This window comes from Pongo pygmaeus, chromosome 2, assembly GCF_028885625.2.
Source record: "Pongo pygmaeus isolate AG05252 chromosome 2, NHGRI_mPonPyg2-v2.0_pri, whole genome shotgun sequence".
Taxonomy (NCBI): Eukaryota; Metazoa; Chordata; class Mammalia; order Primates; family Hominidae; genus Pongo; species Pongo pygmaeus.
Genome location: NC_085930.1, coordinates 149,110,015 through 149,127,144, shown reverse-complemented (window position 1 = coordinate 149,127,144; position 17,130 = coordinate 149,110,015). Strand labels below are relative to the sequence as shown.

General features: G+C 40.3%; 1 protein-coding gene across 1 annotated transcript in view; it reads right to left on the bottom strand.

The window, feature by feature from the left end:
• The window catches only part of CLSTN2 (calsyntenin 2), a 639,444-nt gene that overhangs the window by 153,315 nt on the left and 468,999 nt on the right, over positions 1 to 17,130 (bottom strand). Inside the window, exons 3-4 of the mRNA XM_054480135.2 lie at positions 6,185 to 6,380; positions 5,243 to 5,451 (exon numbers count right to left, since the gene is read on the bottom strand). Of these exons, the coding sequence (XP_054336110.1) occupies positions 5,243 to 5,451; positions 6,185 to 6,380 (405 nt within the window). The remainder of the gene's footprint in view (positions 1 to 5,242; positions 5,452 to 6,184; positions 6,381 to 17,130) is intronic.

Genomic DNA, 17,130 nt, shown 5'->3' with positions numbered 1-17,130 from the left:
ATCCAGTTTTTTTAGTACTATTTATTCACAAGTCTATTCTTTTCCATTGTGTATTCTTGGTGCCTTTGGTGAAAATTAGCTAACTATATATGTGTGAATTTATTTCTGGGTTCTCTATTCTGCTCCATTGGTCTATGTGTCTTTTTATGACAGCTACATACTGATTTGATTACTATAGCTTTGCAATACAGTTTTATAGTTTGAAATCAGGAAATGTAATACCTCCAGGTTTGTTCTTCTTGTTCAAGGTTGCTTTAGCTATTTGAGGTCTTTTGTGATTCTATATGAATTTTAGGATTGTATCTTCTGTTACTATGAAAACTGCCATTGTAATTTTGATAGAGATTGCACTGAGTCTGTATCTTGCTTTGGGTAGTATAGACATTTTATTTTTAAGTTTTTTTATTTTAATAGTTTTAGGGGTACAAGTGGGGTTTTTTTTTACATAAATTTTATAGTGGTGAAGTCTAGGATATTAGTGCACCTATCACCCAAGTAGTGTACATTGTTCCCAATGGGTAGTTTTTTTAATCCCTTCCCACTTCTCATCCTTTTCCTTCTGAGTCTCCAATGTCCATTATATCATTCTGTATGCCTTTGCATACCCATAACTTAGCTCCCATTTATAAGTGAAAATGTGCCGTATTTGGTTTTCAATTCCTGAGTAGAACATTTTAACAATATTGATTCTTCCAATCCATAAACATGGAATATCTTCTAATTTATTTGTGTCTTCTACATTTTCTTTCATCAATGTTTTATAGTTTTCTGTGTACAGATATTTCACCTCCTTAGTTAAATTATTTCTAAGTATTTTATTTCTTTTGATACTATTATAAATGCATTTTTAAAAAATTTTTTGGATAGTTTGTGGTTAGTATACAAAAATGAAAATAATTTTTGTGTGTTGCTTTTTTATCCTGCAACTTTACTGAATTTATTTGTTACAGCAGTCTTTGGTGGGGCCTTTGGGGTTTTCTCTATGTAAAATCTTGTAATCTGCAAACAGACAATTTTACTTATTCCTTTCTGATTTGAGTACCTTTTATTTCTTTTTCTTCCTTAATTGATCTGGATAGAACTTTCAGTACTATGTTGAATAAAAGTGGCAAGAGTGAGCATCTTTGTCTTATTCCTTACCTTAGAGAAAAAAGCTTTAAACTTTTCACCGTGGAGTATGATGTTTGTTGTGGCCTTGTAATATACAGTCTTTATTGTGTTGAAGACATTCCTTCTGTACATTATTTGTTGAGAATTTTTATCATGAAAGGATGAATTTTGTGAAATGCTTTTTCTGTATCTATTGAGATATCATATGATCTTTGTCCTTCATTATGTTATTGTAGTATATCACATTTACTGATTTGTGTATGTTGAACTTTCTTTGCATCCCAGGGCTAAGTCCCACTTAATCATGGTGTATGATCCTTTTAATGTGCTATTGAATTTGGTTTGCTAGTATTTTGTTGAGGACTATTTTTGCATCTATGCTCATTAGAAATATTGGCCTGTAATTTTCTTTTCTTGTACTGTCTTTGTCTGACTTTGATGTCAGGGTAATGCCAGCCTAATAAAATGAGTTTGAAAGTGTTCCCTCCTCTTCAGTGTTTTGAAAGTTTGAGAAGGATTGGTATTAGTTCTTTCAATGTTTGGTAGAATTCAGTTGTGATGCCATCAGATCCTGGGATTTTCTTTGATGGGATATTTAAAAAAACTATTATTATGAATTCAGTCTTCTTACTCATGATTGGTCTGTTCAGATTCTCATTTCCTTATTATTCTGTCTTGGAAGGTTGCATGTCTTTAGGAACTTACCTATTTCTCCTAGGTTATGCAATTTATTGGTATAAAAGTATTCTTAGCAGTCTTATCATCCTTTGAAAATTATTTCAGTGGTATCAGTTGTAATGTCTTCTCTTTCATTTCTGATTTCATCTATTTGAGTCTTGTCTCTGTTTTTTTCTTAGCCTAGCTAAAGGTTTATCAATTAGTTTATCTATTTAAAAAAACAAACTTGGTGTCATTGATCTTTTATATGGTCTTCTAGTGTTTATTTCCGTTATTTCTGTTCTAATCTTTGTTATTTCTTTCCTTTTACTAATTTAGGGTTTAGTTTGTTCTTGTTCTAGTTCCTTGATGTATATAACATTAGGTTTATTTGAGATCCTTCTTCTTTTAAAATTTAGGCATTTATTTCTATTTACTTCTATAACATTCCCTTTTAAAATGGCCTTTCCTACATCTGAAAAGTTTTGACATATTGTGATTTCATTTTCATTTCCCTCAAGATGTTTTTAAAATTTTCCTTTTGATTTCTTCTTTGACCCATTTGTTGTTCAGGACCACGTTATTTAATTTCACATATTTGTGAATTTTCTAGCTTTTTATCCTGCTATTGATTTCTAGTTTCATACCGTCATGGTTGAGAAAAACATTTTATATGATTTAAATCTTAAATGTAAGACTTAATGGCTATAGTGAATGCTTACAATTTTATGTTACCTTGGCATTCATTTTGAATATTAGTTGGACTTCCCCATACCAGAAGCAGGACTCAGTCACTCTTAACACAGTTTCCAGTTCTCCAAGTTTCTCTGTGTGGCTAATTCAAACAACTGCCTTATACAATAGCCTCCTGGTGACCAGTTCCCTATGGGACAGCTAGATACAGCCTACTTGCCTGGTCCTGTTGCCCCTCATACTCTGCATGAACTGTGTAGATATGCCACAGTGACTACCTTTCAGTGAACATGTGACCTCCTAGAACTCATGCCTGCTTGTTTTAAAGCCAACAATTAAAACTCCCCATGGGGCTGGGTGTGGTGGCTCACACCTGTAATCCCAGTGCTTTGGGAGGCTGAAGTGGGCGGATCACCTGAGGTCAGGAGTTTAAGACCAGGCTGACCAACATGGAGAAACCCCGTCTCTACTAAAAACACAAAATTAATCAGGTGTTGTGGCGCATGCCGTTAATCCCAGCTACTCGGGAGGCTGAGGCAGGTGAATCACTTGAACCCGGGAGGCAGAGGTTGTGGTGAGCTGAGATTGCACCATTGCAACTCCAGCATGGGAAACAAGAGTGAAACTCTGTCTCAAAAAACAAAAACAAAAACAAATCTCCCCGTGGGAAATCTGCCTAATTAATGCTTTGAACTCAATAAAAACATAGGCCCATTGGTCTCTTTTTCTCTGCCAGCCTGCACTTCCTGATCTCTGTGTGGCCTGTAGGCATGCCATGTATTCCCAGAATCTGTACGTACTAAAACCTTTTAAACTTTCACACTATGGTTGTATCATTGAAGCTGTGCCCACAGCCTAATTTCTAATGGCAAGGCTGCCTCGAAGGGATCCTTGTGGGTGAATTCCCCTGCTGATATTCTTTTGTCTGAGCTTCTGGTGATTGCTGGGCACAGTAGCTACCGGCTAACTTGGTAGAGAAACTTGAAGAGTTTCATTGAAAACAATGACCTAACATGTGATCTTCCTGGAGAATGTTCCGTGTGTACTGTATATTCTGCTACTGTTTGATAAAATGTTCTGTATATGTCTCTTAGGTCCATTTGGTCTAAAGTATAACAGTTCAAATCCAGTGTTTCCTTATTGATTTTATGTCTTGATGCTCTATCCATTGTTGAAAGTAGTTTCTTACTATTCTTGTACTGTTGTCTATTTCTCCCTTCAGATTTGTTCATATTTACTTTATATATTTACATGCTCTAGTGTTGGGTACATATGTACTTACAATTGCTGTATCTTCTTGATGAATTTACTTTTTTTTATTATCATATAATGACCTTCTTTGTCTCTTTTTGCAGTTTTTGACTTAAAGCCTATTTTGTTTGATGTAAGTATAGCTACCCCTGATCTCCTTTGGCTAAGGTACAGAGCTAATTTGTTGCTCAACCCTGGTTCATGGCATTCTTTGTGCACCATCTTCACTCTTGCTGCCACTGGATTTTCTATTTTTTTCCACTAGATGATGAGCTGTATGTGGACAGGCCCATGTCTATTTTAAGTTCCACTCTATCTCTTTTCCGGTGTTCAGCACCATGCCTGGCACTCAATAAATAATTACAGAGTGAATGGAGTTTGAATTTTGCAACTTTTGCATCTTTGTGCGCTACTTAAATCTTATTGGAAACATAGTAGGAAGAACATATAAACACCCACAAACTCACACTAATAATTAAACAATGTACTTGGCAAATAATTACACTTGATTTTAGGTGTTGAAGGTGTTGAAATTTACAGCTAAAGTGGGCTGAGATTGTTGGGCCTCTGGTTGTGGCATTTATACTACAATGAGTTTTCTATTCATGGTGATGGGGAAATGTCCAAATGGCTTTATAGGAATGCTTTCAGTCTTGTTCAGTCTGGGATTGGGTTATTGTGGGAGGATTCTTTCATTCTTCATTCTCACTGGGCTTGAAATTCTCAAAAAGGACACTGGCAAAAGCTTTATAAAATCCTGAATGAAGCCAGGCACAGTGGCTCACGCCTGTAATCCCAGCACTTTGGGAGGCTGAGGTGGGTGGATCATTTGAGGTCAGGAGTTTGAGACTGGCCTGACCAACATGGTAAAACCCCATCTCTACTAAAAATACAAAATTAGCCGAGCATGGTGGTGCACGCTTGTAATCCCAGCTCCTCGGGAGGCTGAGGCAGGAGAATCACTTGAACCCAGGAGACAGAGGTTGCAGTGAGTGAAGATCGTGCCATTGTACTCTAGCTTGGGCGACAAGAGTGAAACTCCATCTCAAAAAAAAAAAAAAAAAATCCTGAATGAAGCTATGGTTTAGAAGGGATTTCAAAAGTCCTACCTCCTCTGTTAGCATGTCTTCATCTAGAGGCAATAGGGCTGGTGTCATGACTTATTACATAGGAAACGGACCCAGATATGGCCAAGCTGATGGCATGGCTCACATCTGGATGACAACTAGAAAATTTGACCAGGAAATCAACCATCTTCGGTATCCAGATGTGTGGCACTGTGAATTGTACAGACTACATTGAGTGAGCAGGTTTCTGAGGTTTCCTGAGGGTGTTTTAGACCTGGCAGGGCTGCTAATCAGATAAGGCCATTCCCTCAAGTGTGGGACTGAGCTCTGGGTTATGGAGCTTAGACCAAACATGGCAAGGAAGGCATAACTTGCCAAGCATATTCAGAGCCCTTGTTGGGTCTTCAGAGTGGAGGCAATGGATTTGTTTTCCTGACCCACAGGGGTCCTCTGAGGACACTCACCATTTCTGTCGATGGCAAAAGGCACATCTGTGGTGACGATTTCATAGTTGCAGATCTGGCTGTACTGTGGAGAGCAGTCCTCGTCAATGGCCTCCACCTGCAGAATGCTGTCATAGATCTTGCCCTCCGTCACAACAGCCTTGTAGGCTGGCTCTTTGAAGGTGGGAGCAAACTCATTCACATCCTTCACCTGGATGTGGACCACGGCCCTGGGACCACACAAAGAAAGGAAGGGATGGTGATAAAGAAAGAGTCACACCAACCTCCTGTACCTCCTGGGGGCACTGACTGAGGTCCCAAGGCCAAGTGAAAGGAGAAACCACCAGCCAATTGTGGCAGTTGTCTGAGCGTCCCATCCTCCCTCTCACTGGAGACTCTCTACTTGCCCTTGGTCTGACGCTCTGAGATGAATCCATCCCAGAGAGACCTTTATGCCCTTCCCTCTGCCCCAGCTTTAGGCAACAGGTTTACTGTTCATTCCTCCCTCTATTCATCCACTTCTCCATTCAGTAAGAATTTAACCCCTCTTACTCTGTTAGGCTCTGAGATAAACATAAGGGAGAAAGCAGTGACAACCCACAGTGAAAACTGCTGTGACAAAGAGCAGCTTATGGCATTGCAGAGGCCCAGGGAAAGGTCCTGACCAGGTCTGCGGGGGTGGGCCAGCTTAGGGAAGGCTTCCTGGAAGAAGTGACACCTAAACTCAGACCTGAGGGTGAAACAAAAGTATCTTCCAGTGAAGAAGAGGGAGTAGAATATTCCAGGTGTAGAAAGCAGACTGTGAAGATGCCTGCATGGGACCAGGAAACTGCCAAGCAGTTGAGCAAAGTTGGAGCACCATTGTGCGACAAGAGGGTAAACATATCTGAAGAGCAGCATGTGAACGAAGTGGGGTGGGCACGGGAGGGAGGGGCGTCCAGAGGGCTCTGTCAGGCCACTCACTTGTGTGACTTTTTCCAGGCTGTCTCGTGGGGCCCAGCACCACAGTCATAGGCCTGGATGATGAATGTGTACTCCTTCTGCAACTCACAGTCAATGGGGCTCTTGGCACGGAGCCGGCCCTCTCCTGATGTCTTGTTGAGCACCACAGCCTCAAAGGGCAGCTCCTGGCCATGGATCTTGAACGCACAGATTTCCCCTGCAGAAGGATGGAAAACAGTAAGTGGGAATTCTGAGAATTGCCAGATTGAAGACAGTGCTTCCATTGGACCAGATTCACAAACTCAAAGCCTCCATGCAATTTCTTCCACGCACATAGTGTGGTCCATGAGCCAGCAGCATCAGCATTGCCTGGGAGCTTCTTAAAAATACAGAATCCCAGGCCCCACCCAGACCTCCTGAACTGAATCTGCATTTTAACAGGATCCTCAAGTGATGTGTGTGCTCACTAATGTATGAGCAGCACTGCTTTCCTCTTTCCTTTACTCCTGGTTTAAACACTGCCTACATTGCTGCAGCTAAATTCCCTCCACCTCCCCCACTTCTTCATTTTCTGTCTCCAGCTACCATTTCCCCTTCCAAGTTGCAGTTTTCTCTTTTGAAACAGTGGGGGTGAGTCTATGTGAGTTCCAGAGTTCCAGAGCCCCTGTGGAGCTGAAAAGCTAACATCTTAAAGAGCTGAACATGTTGTGAAATTAATGCATTTCTCTCCTTCAGCTGGGTTAATGTTTATTATAACTATTTCTATGCATTAAAATTATAATGCCATGATAATATCTCCTTTTTTCTCAATCAATGCATGTTTATTTATTGAACCCCAAATGCATGCAAGACCTGTAGTAAATGTCTTGGGAAGTGCTGAAAATTTGAGACATGTCCTCTTTCCCTATTGAGAAAATTTACAGACTTGTTAGAGAAAAGAGTTTAGCTATGGGCTTCGAGGGAGCAAAACAGAGGCCAAGAGTCCAGAGGCCTAGATTCACATTCCAGGCTTGCCACTTACTAACTGATTGGCTTAAATCAAATGATACTGACTGTCTGGACCTCTACTATGTCATCTGTAAGATGGTCCCAGAGATGGTGGTGGGGTGGGGGGCATCTACGCTAAGATGCACCAGCCCTGGTCTGACACTGCCTCAGCTGCACTGCTGAGGCCAAGGAGGGGCAAGCAAGGTACCTACGGTGCATCATTTAATGGGGCCTTGCTCTCAGGTTAACCCAGGCACCTTCTTGCCTCACCCTAGTCCAGGTCCTGCCCAACTATTCATAAGAGCTGACACAGTGAAGAGAAGGGATGAGATGATTGCATGCTTGCTCTGCACCAGGCACCAAGCTTTGTACCCCTACCCAGAGAACTTCATTTGAACTTCATAAAAAACCAGCAAGGCAAGTATTTTATATCAATTTATTCCAATTTTTAAAAAAGAAAGAGAAAATCAGAAAGGTTAAATATTTGCTCAGTGTCACAGAGCTAAAGTTAAGTATTAAACCCAGGTATGGCTGATTCCTAAGTCCATGTACTTTCTACCCCACCACACCATCTCCAAACAGCCCCATAACTTCTAAGGAACCACTCTATGGATTGCCTGAAGAAACTGTCTATATTCCAATTCAAGTCTCATTCAGGAAAGAAATTCTCCTGAATCGTGCCATGATCTCTTACTAACAATGTTTTCCGAGATGTTCAATCAATACCAATCTTACCTTTATGCTTTTCAAAAAGAAACTCATTGATCCTCAATTTCATTATTAACATTCCCTTTTCACTACCACCCCCATCTCCCACTCCCCCGCCGCCAGCCCTCCTAGCCATTTCTCAATGTACTTGTGGAATAAACGGACAAGACAGGTTATGGACCCAGTTCCAATAAGAAGGCTAGTTCCCATTCACTTCTGTTTTTCAGGATCACTTGGCATTTCTGTACTGTGCATTCTGACAAGTTCTGCCGCCTCCAGGGCAAGAGAATAGGGCTTCTCAAATTCTCAAGTTTAATTTCTTCTCTAAATTAGAAGTGTTGAATAGATGAACCTCTAAAGTACCTGCTTTTTGATTCTCTCCCAAGATCAATGCCAATATGACAATATTATCAACAAATGTGTCTAGACTGTTTCTGGGGCATTCTCTGGAGTGCCCAACCACTGCCATTGTTATAAGGCTAATCAGACCATTTCTCTTTGAAGACTCAAGTTAAACCTAGAATAGATGAGTATAATCTTCTCTTGGAAAGATCTGATCACAACTAGTTTTCAAGATGCAGAAATCCTTAACAACAGAAAAGGAGAGGAGAGAGGGAAAGAAGACAGAGGAGAGGAAAGAGGAGATACAAAGGGAAGACAAGATAAAGTTTAGGTGACATATTTCCATCTATGGAACAATTCAATTCAATAGAACTAATTTTTCTGAGAGCTAAGTCTCAGGCACTGTGCTAGGCCTGGGGACACAAAGACTAACAACTTGGTTACCTTAAAATATAAGGATGCTTTATCCTAAAGTACTTCTTACCTGGTAGAAAAGACAGACAAGTGAAAAGGACCATCAAGACCCACTTCGTTTTCATCAAAACCTAGAACAGAACCTAACATTCATGGCACCCTCATTTATCCTACCTCTTCACCTGACACTTGTGTTCTGGTTGCAAAAACATTCATTCATTTATTCATCCACCTCATAAATATTCATTCTTCTCACAAATATTTTTTAGGCACTATGTGCCAAGCACTGGTAAACCAATAATAAACAAAAATAGACCCAGCCCTGGCCTGTAAGCTGCTTGCAGTCTGGTAGGAAGGGAAATAAGCAGTCAAATAATCAGTACCTGAAAGAAGGATGGTGATTGTGATGAGTACATTGAAGGAGAGCTATGTGTGCTAAAAGTATTCTGACCTGGTCAGGCAAGGCAGGGAGGGCCTCCCTAAGAATGTGGTGGCTTAGGACCCTTCAGAAGAAAGGAACATGGTGAGTCCAAGGGACCGCAGGTCCAGTGTGGCAGGAGTGGAGGCCGTGGGGCAGGGCCAGCTTCACAGGCGTGTGACCTAAGAGCCACCCAGGGTCCTGTGCTCACAAGCATCCTGAGCTTGGTTTTAATCTTTGCTGTCTCTGTCCTGAATTTTTTTTTTTAAGACGAGGTCTTGCTTTGTCACCCAGGCTGCAATGCAGTAGTGTGATCGTAGCTCACTGCAGCCTCAAACTCCTGAGCTCAAGCAACCCTTCCATTTTAGCCTCCTGAGTGGCTGGGGCTACAGGTGTGTGCCACCAACAACCAGCTAAGTTTTTTATTTTGCAAAGATGGAGGCCTCATTATGTTGCCCAAGCTGGTCTCGAACTCCTGGCCTCAAACCATTCTCCTGTCTTGGCCTCCCAAAGTGCTGGGATTACAGGTGTGAGCCACTGTGCTCAGCCTTGAAGTTCTTAATAATTTTATCTTTGAACCTCTGTTTTGTGAATAAAGTCTGATGGGACAATGGAGCATGTTATGAGCAGAGGAGAGGGCTGCAATACAGATGTCCACCACGTGTTGCTGCCCCATTTGCATATAGCTTTCAGAATTCCCATGGACCCAACAACATGTGGGATTTCAGTGGGACTCAGAGTGAGAACAAGATAATCATGTTATGTCTTCAACTGACTAAGTAGGAAGCTGACCTCCCCAAGAGGCCACACTTTCCCTTTGAACCAGAACTTGTTTCAAATGCAAAAAGAGGGAGTAGAAAACTGAGAAATGTGAACAACCAAGGAACTCTGTTGTAGCCTTTCTTATTCACGTTACATCCTGTATTAGCCAATCACTTACACTGAAAACGATGGTGGAGGGGAAAAGGGAAGATCAGATGACCCATTGCTTTTTTTTTTTTTTTTTCAGGCTGCCCTTGCTATCAGTAACCCAAAGGTAAAGGGTAATATTCACATGAACATAAAGATGGGGAATAGACACTGGGGAATACAAACGGGGGCAGGGAGGCAGGGAGACAGGGAGGCAAGGGCAGGAAAACTACCTATTGGGTACTATGCTCACTTTCTTGGTGACGTGATCAATCATACTCCAAACTCTAGCACCAAGCATTATACCTTTGTAACAAACCTGAATATGCACCCATGGAATCTAAGATAAAAGTTGAAAAAGAAAAAAATGGAAGTCAAATTAAAACAGTTGAGTTTGTTTTGTGTAGTATTTATACTGTTGTGGTAAGAATTAAATACATATGTATATATGAACTATAAAATACAAATTCTGTAATTTTTGTATTCTGTATGCTAGCTAAATGCTCTTATATTTGTATTTAAAAATGGGCATTGCATAATAAAAAAGGTAAAATTCAAGCTAATAATTGAAAGTTTTAAATATATCTTTACTTAGAACTATACCAAATAGAATATTTAAAACGTCTTGACAAGTTGAAACAGAGACTTCTGAAAGAAAGGTCCCAGGACGGAATTCTAGATAGAAAGATATTTAAAACAGCAGTTCTCAGCGTCAGTGTAAGACACATTAGGCTGTCTTATGTCTTATACAAGAACTTTTTTTGTGAGGCCTGTCACTAGAATTTGTTATTATACTAACAGAGCACTGCAGTGGGAGGATGATACATTTAAAAGTAAAAGATCAGACCTAATGGTTTTCATATAAAGATATCATTTTCAAAATCTTGCCCTCCAATATGCTTTTAGGGGAGAGAACTGCTACTGTGCCAGGAATTGTGCGTGGACAACACACAGATGAGCATGGGTGTGAGGCTAGCCATGCGCTGCGTGGAAAAGCAGGCCAGCAGCACCAGGCCACCAGGCCTTGGCTGCCATCTCACATGGGCTGTGGGCCAAGGTGGCTGAACTGGGGCTTCACCAAAAGCCCCCTTCAGGGCCAGACCAGAAGACAAGCCCCTGCTGTGCCTGCGTGAGACATGACCACTCCGGACCCTCAGTCCTGTGAGCAGGTATCTCACAGTTACCTGCTTCTCAGCAGAAAGACACCAGCAGAAGTTGGTGTAGTTGTCTCCTAATACCTCACATAGGATTCTGGGGGAAAGGTCTTTAACTTGATTTTTAGAGCATATTTTGCTCCTTCCTTTGAATACCTTTGAAAAACAAAGTAAGCTAATTCAATTTTTTAGATGAGGAAACTGAGCCTCAGAGAGATTAAGTGTTCATCGAAGGTCACTTTGACAGTCTAAAGCCAACAAAGGACTAAAATCTTGGCATCTACGGTCAGCACCCTTTTTGTTCTTTCATGCAGCTTATCACTTACTGGGTGAGTGTGATGTTCTAGGACAGTGGTTCTGAGTGTGCTCTGTCAACCTCTGGCATCCCCAAGACACTTTGTAAGGGTTCAAAAAGTCAAAGTGATCATCATATTAATACTAACATGTTATTTGACTTTTTCTCTGTGTTGGCATTTGCACTGATGACATAAAAGCAATGGGGAGTAAAAGCGCTGGTGGCTTAGTGAGTGGCTAACTGCATTCTTCATCACAACATACATGTAGGGGAAAAAAGCCAATTTCACTTAAGAATGACTTTAATGATGCAGTAAATATTATCAATTTTTATTAAATCACAATGAGTTCATGTCTTTTTAATATTCTGTGGGATGAAATGGAAAGTGCACTTTAAAGAACTTGGCATAGCAAAGTATGCTGGTTTGTGTCTAGGAAAAGCACTTGTGTGATCTAAATTGTGAACTGAACTAGGACCTTTTTTCATAAAATGACATTTTTTACTTGAAAGAATGATTGACAGACGAACTATGTTTATTCAAATTTGAATGCGTGGCAGACGCTTTTTGAAGAAAGCCTGTCCCATCAAGAAAAAGAACTGAGAGTATTTGCTGTCAATGATAAAACTGAAGCTTTCAGTTTGGGGAAGCCTGTGTCTGCCACAGGGAGTTTAACAATTTACCAATATTTCAATACTTGTCTGATAAGATGGGTAGTGATATTAATGCATGTGACTTGATATTATATAATGAAATACACCAACTTTTGAAGGATCCACTTAACAATGAACCAGTATCTCTCAAACAACCAATGTCACACAGTCATGTACAAGTAAAAGATTCAAAGCACAAGAAACTTTCATGGATTTTAATGAAACAACGTGCAATGGACTGAATGTTTATGTTCTCCCAAGTTCATACATTGAAACCAAATCACCAAAGTGAAGGTATTAAGAGATAGAGCCTTTGAGAGTTAATTAGGTCATGATTTGTGCTCTTATAAAAGGCTCCAGAGAGATCTCTCTCCTCTTCTGCCATGTGAGGTTACAATGAGAAGGTGCTATCTATGAGAAAATGGGCCCTCAACAGACACTGAAGGTGTCAGTGCCTTGATCTTGGACTTCTCAGCCTCCAGAACTGTGAGAAATAAATTGTTGTTCTTTATAAGACACCACTCTAAGGTATTTCGTTATAGCAGCTTTAATGGTTGGAGACAGTGTATAAGTTTAATGCAATTTCAGATTCGTTTTTACCTAATCTTTAAGAAATTATTATTTGTAGAGCTCTGGTGTACTATCAGAGAAGAATATCTATAACTTAATATTATCTACAATAATATTATTAAAATACCACTTCCTTTCCAATTACCTACCTGGGTGAGGTCATATTTTCTTCATATACTTCTACCTAAATAACATATCACAACAGGTTGAAGGCAATAAAAGATATGAGGACTTAGCTGTTTTCTATTAAGCTCAATATTAGGGACTGCAAAAATGTAAACAATGACACTCTTCTGACTAATTTGTTTTTTTTTTCCCAAAAATATATCTTTTTTGTCAAATTATGTTACATATGTTAATATGTATTGAGTTTATTGTTATTTTTTAAATGAATGAATAAACATTTGAAAGTTTCTCAGTTTTAATTTTTGATATAGTAAATATTGGACATGCAGATATAACCCACATAAAGAAAAACTCTTGAGAATCTTTAATAATATTTAAGAGTGTAAAGGGGTCATAAGACCAAAAAACATGAGAACTGCTGTTTTCACAATTTACCAATAATAGTGTCCCCCCAGCTCATAATTCCATACCCCGCTCCTGATGCTAAAAACATGACCCATCACCTTGCAGAGTGCTCCCAACCTTAGAGAAGCTCAGTTTGCTTTGTATTCCACAGCTAGGCCTTTGTAGTAAGAGTAAGAAGAATTGTATGTCCACCTAATAAATTGTTGGGGGGTTGGGGAAATTATTTCCACATCTCTATCCAAGTCTGGCCCAGATGGGCTGGATTGAAATCTTAGTTATGCAGTTAACTACCATGGGACTGTAGGGAAGTCACTTACCTCTCTGTGCCTGTTTCCTCATCTGTAAGTGGGATGTTATTAATAGTAGTTAGCTCATAGGTTTATTGGTTATTGGGAGGATTAAATGAGTTAACATATGCTAAGCACTTAATAGTGCCTTGCATGGAGTAAGCACTGTGTAATTGTTAGCTCTTTTCTCTGTTATTATATTGAAGAAAAGTCACACACCTCTGGCAAACTCCCTGTTCCTGTTTAAGAACTGAAAGGACTGAAGTTAGAGATCATTTCAACATTAGAAATATTTTGAATGTCACATGTGTGACATTCAAACAATCTGACTCCTTGAAGCACCTTGCACCTGTCAGCCACAGTTTATTACACACATTTTTTTCCCTGAATGACAACATCCTGTGCATTTGCATAATCTCATCCAGGGCCTGCACTGCTCCCACAGGGAGAGTTTAGTGAGGAGGATGTTTTGTTTGACTGTTTTTGCTCATCGCAGTGATGGGGGATTGCTAATGGCATTCACTGGGCAAGAGTCAAGGTGCTAAATATCTTGCCCTAAGCAGATCAGTCATATACTACCAAGAAGCATCTCACTCCAGATGGTTATAGGGTTCTTTTGAGAAACACTGAACTCAAAACATGAAGGCAGTCTTCCTGGATCAAACACCTGGCCAAGTCTCTGCCTCCAGGTTTGAGGAAATAGTTGGCTCTTATAAAGCCTTCTCCTTCAGGTTGGTGAGGTCCCTCCAGACAGATTATGGTATCATCTGCTCTCAGCTGCACACTGTCCTCTCTAATACACAGTTGGCAGACAGTCAACACTGACCACACTGCCAGAGGGCTGGGTGGATGAAGTTTTTAAAGTCCCTCTCTACATGGGATCATCTTTAGTCACTTTAAGTACAATAAGACGGGAAAGGATAAGTGCTAATCACATCAAGAGGTAATCACGTCCAGAATATCACTTTAGGGCTGAATGTAGAAATAAATCTATATTGTAACAGAACATTGACTTTAAACCGTCCCACTTCAGATTAAACACTTAACACCTTCAAAAGTAGAAAGCTAAAGGAAAACGTTTGCAGGATGTTAGGTAGGGTGCTTTTTCACACGTCTGGGTTGGGAATACTCGGACAGGCCCTGCTGAGTTCCATCTCTGCCCTTCTCAGCTGTGTGACCTTGGGTGGTTCTCAAGTTTCTCTTTATTACAGCTGAAGATACAAACCATGCCTAATCCTGAAAGTTCCATGAGGCTACAATGACACACTAAACATGGAAGAGATGTGGGAAGTATAAAGGTCTATCTACTTTTTATTATTACAATTATAATAAATCCTGCCTTCTGGCCTGCCAGCAGCTAGGTGCATAGTGATAACTTACTTTGGTTCCCATTCAACCAAAGCAGGGGCAGGGGGCAGGTTTCACCATTTATAGCTTTCTTTCTACTTAGAATTGAGCAAAATAAAACATACTCTTTTATTTTAAAAGTCATTTTTCTAAAGCTTTGTGCCAAGATCAAAATCTCCCTCTTTTGGAAGATTAACATAGCAGTTATTATGTTTCTGAAAAGCAAATAAAGGTGATTTTTTTTTTATTCTTTGGCAATATTTGTTGGGTGAATACATGATGTAAAAACTTATTTATATGCTGAGAGACTTGGAGAGGTCCCTGTGACTCAGCTAGTCATAATTTGGTCAAGTGGAACTTGAAATAATGGTCTGCCTGGTGCACAGTGGTTCTGGAATTAAAGGAGTCCAAGTACAAAAACCTACTGTACTCATTCACTCAGCAAACCATCCCTGGACATAAATAATACAGTAAGAACAAAATGAATAATAATAACAGTTTACAAAAATCACTGTAGTTCATACTTATTCAGTGTTTACTACGGGTCAGGCACTTATTTAGGGCAACAGTGAAAACAGCCTACATCTCTCTGTGCCCTGACCTGCCTGGGGCTGGAGATTTGGATGAATCAGAAACCAGCTCTGTGTTTGCAGACAGGAGAAGGAGGCAGATGGACAAAAAGTTAAGTGCAATGAAGTACTGCAAAGGCTGCAATAGGTGTCGTTTCTGGGTGTTGTGAGAACACAAACAATGATGGCTTAACCTTGCCTCCTAAATACTGCCAGAATCAATTGCTTGCTGTCATGTACCCACCAGAGAAGTGCTGTAGCTGCAAGAAGGAAGGAGTTTCAGCTCCTGAAACTGATTCTGCTGAGATGAGGCCTTGTCCTCTGGACACTGTCATGTCCCTCTCTTTACAATGGCATTTCAGTGCTTCTATTTTAAGATATTGCAGGTAGTACAGGTCAGTGCCTAAAAGTCGGGTAAACCTAGATTCAAATCCCAACTCTTCATTTATCATCTTCATAAATTTGAAAATGAACCATACCTCCATCTTCCCATCTGTAAAATGGGAATAAAACCATTGTCCTCCTATGGTCATCATACGACAATCAGAATAGAACTTTCTTTTTTGAAAAAACTGAGAATGTAGTAAGGCAGGGAGTGGGTTGAATGACTTATAAAAAGCTAGTTTAACTGTCAGACAGTTTTATGAGCAAGCCAGCACAAAGGGATGGCAGACCAGCCCAGACAGGCCCTTCCCGTGTTCTGCTGTTGTGCCCTTTCCCTTGTTACAGACTCCCAGCCCTCCTGCTGATGCACTGGATGATTCTAAGGTGCCCACAATTCTAGTCAGGTGTTATCAGATGCAAAGAGGAGGAAGAGAGCAATGAAAACACTTGGAAAAGGATGATGGCTGACTTTGTAATATCCAAATTTTTAATATTTGCCAAGAGAGCATTTTAAACCCTGTGTCTCAAGAAATACTGCCCTGGACCCAGTTACAAGATCTGGATAAATCGCTTTCCCACTGTCAAGCAGGAATAGAGAATCTTATTAAACAAGGAAGGATCTCGTTTGCCTACAGCTCTCAGGTGATACCTTAGTCAGACCCCTCCATGATAATTACCTGGAGCCTACCTTGGTTAACTCTTACTTGTCCTTTAGGAAAATAATAGACATTGAAACACCTTGGAGAGTTAAAGAGGTCCCATACAAATATAATGGCCCTTTAACATGTCCGATTATCTCTGTCAGCCACCTCCTATAAGGAGGGAATCTTAGCAGACATGGAGGTTCCCAGAAGGCCAAGACTCCACTCAGGGGCTTACAGTTAAGTTTCAGAAACAGAAGCTACACATAGGCCCAAACAATTAAATGTATTTGAGGTTTTTGAGTGTCAATGAGCACTCAAGATATAGGGGCTGAATATTGCAGCCTCCTCAATTAACCAGAGGAAGACTCAATATTCAAATAGAATTGGTGCAAATCATGCTGACGGGTAAAATCTTTGGAATCTCTCTCTCCCCTTTTTCTCAGTGTCCAAACACGGGGCTGAGATGGGCCCCCAAAGTTGAACCAGTAACAAATTTACCCAAAGTCGATGTTTGTCCTCATCTGCTATGGTTTGAATGTTTGTCCCCTCCAAATTTCATGTTGAAATTTAATCCCCAATGTGGCAGTGTTGAGAGGTGAGGCCATTAAGAGGTGATTGGGTCAGGAAGGCTCTGCTAATTCATGGATTAATGAGTTAGCAGGTTATCATGGGCGTGGGACTGGTGGATTGATAAAAAGAAGAAAAGAGACTTGAATGACAACACTCAGCCCTCTTGTCATGTTGATGCTTATGTTGT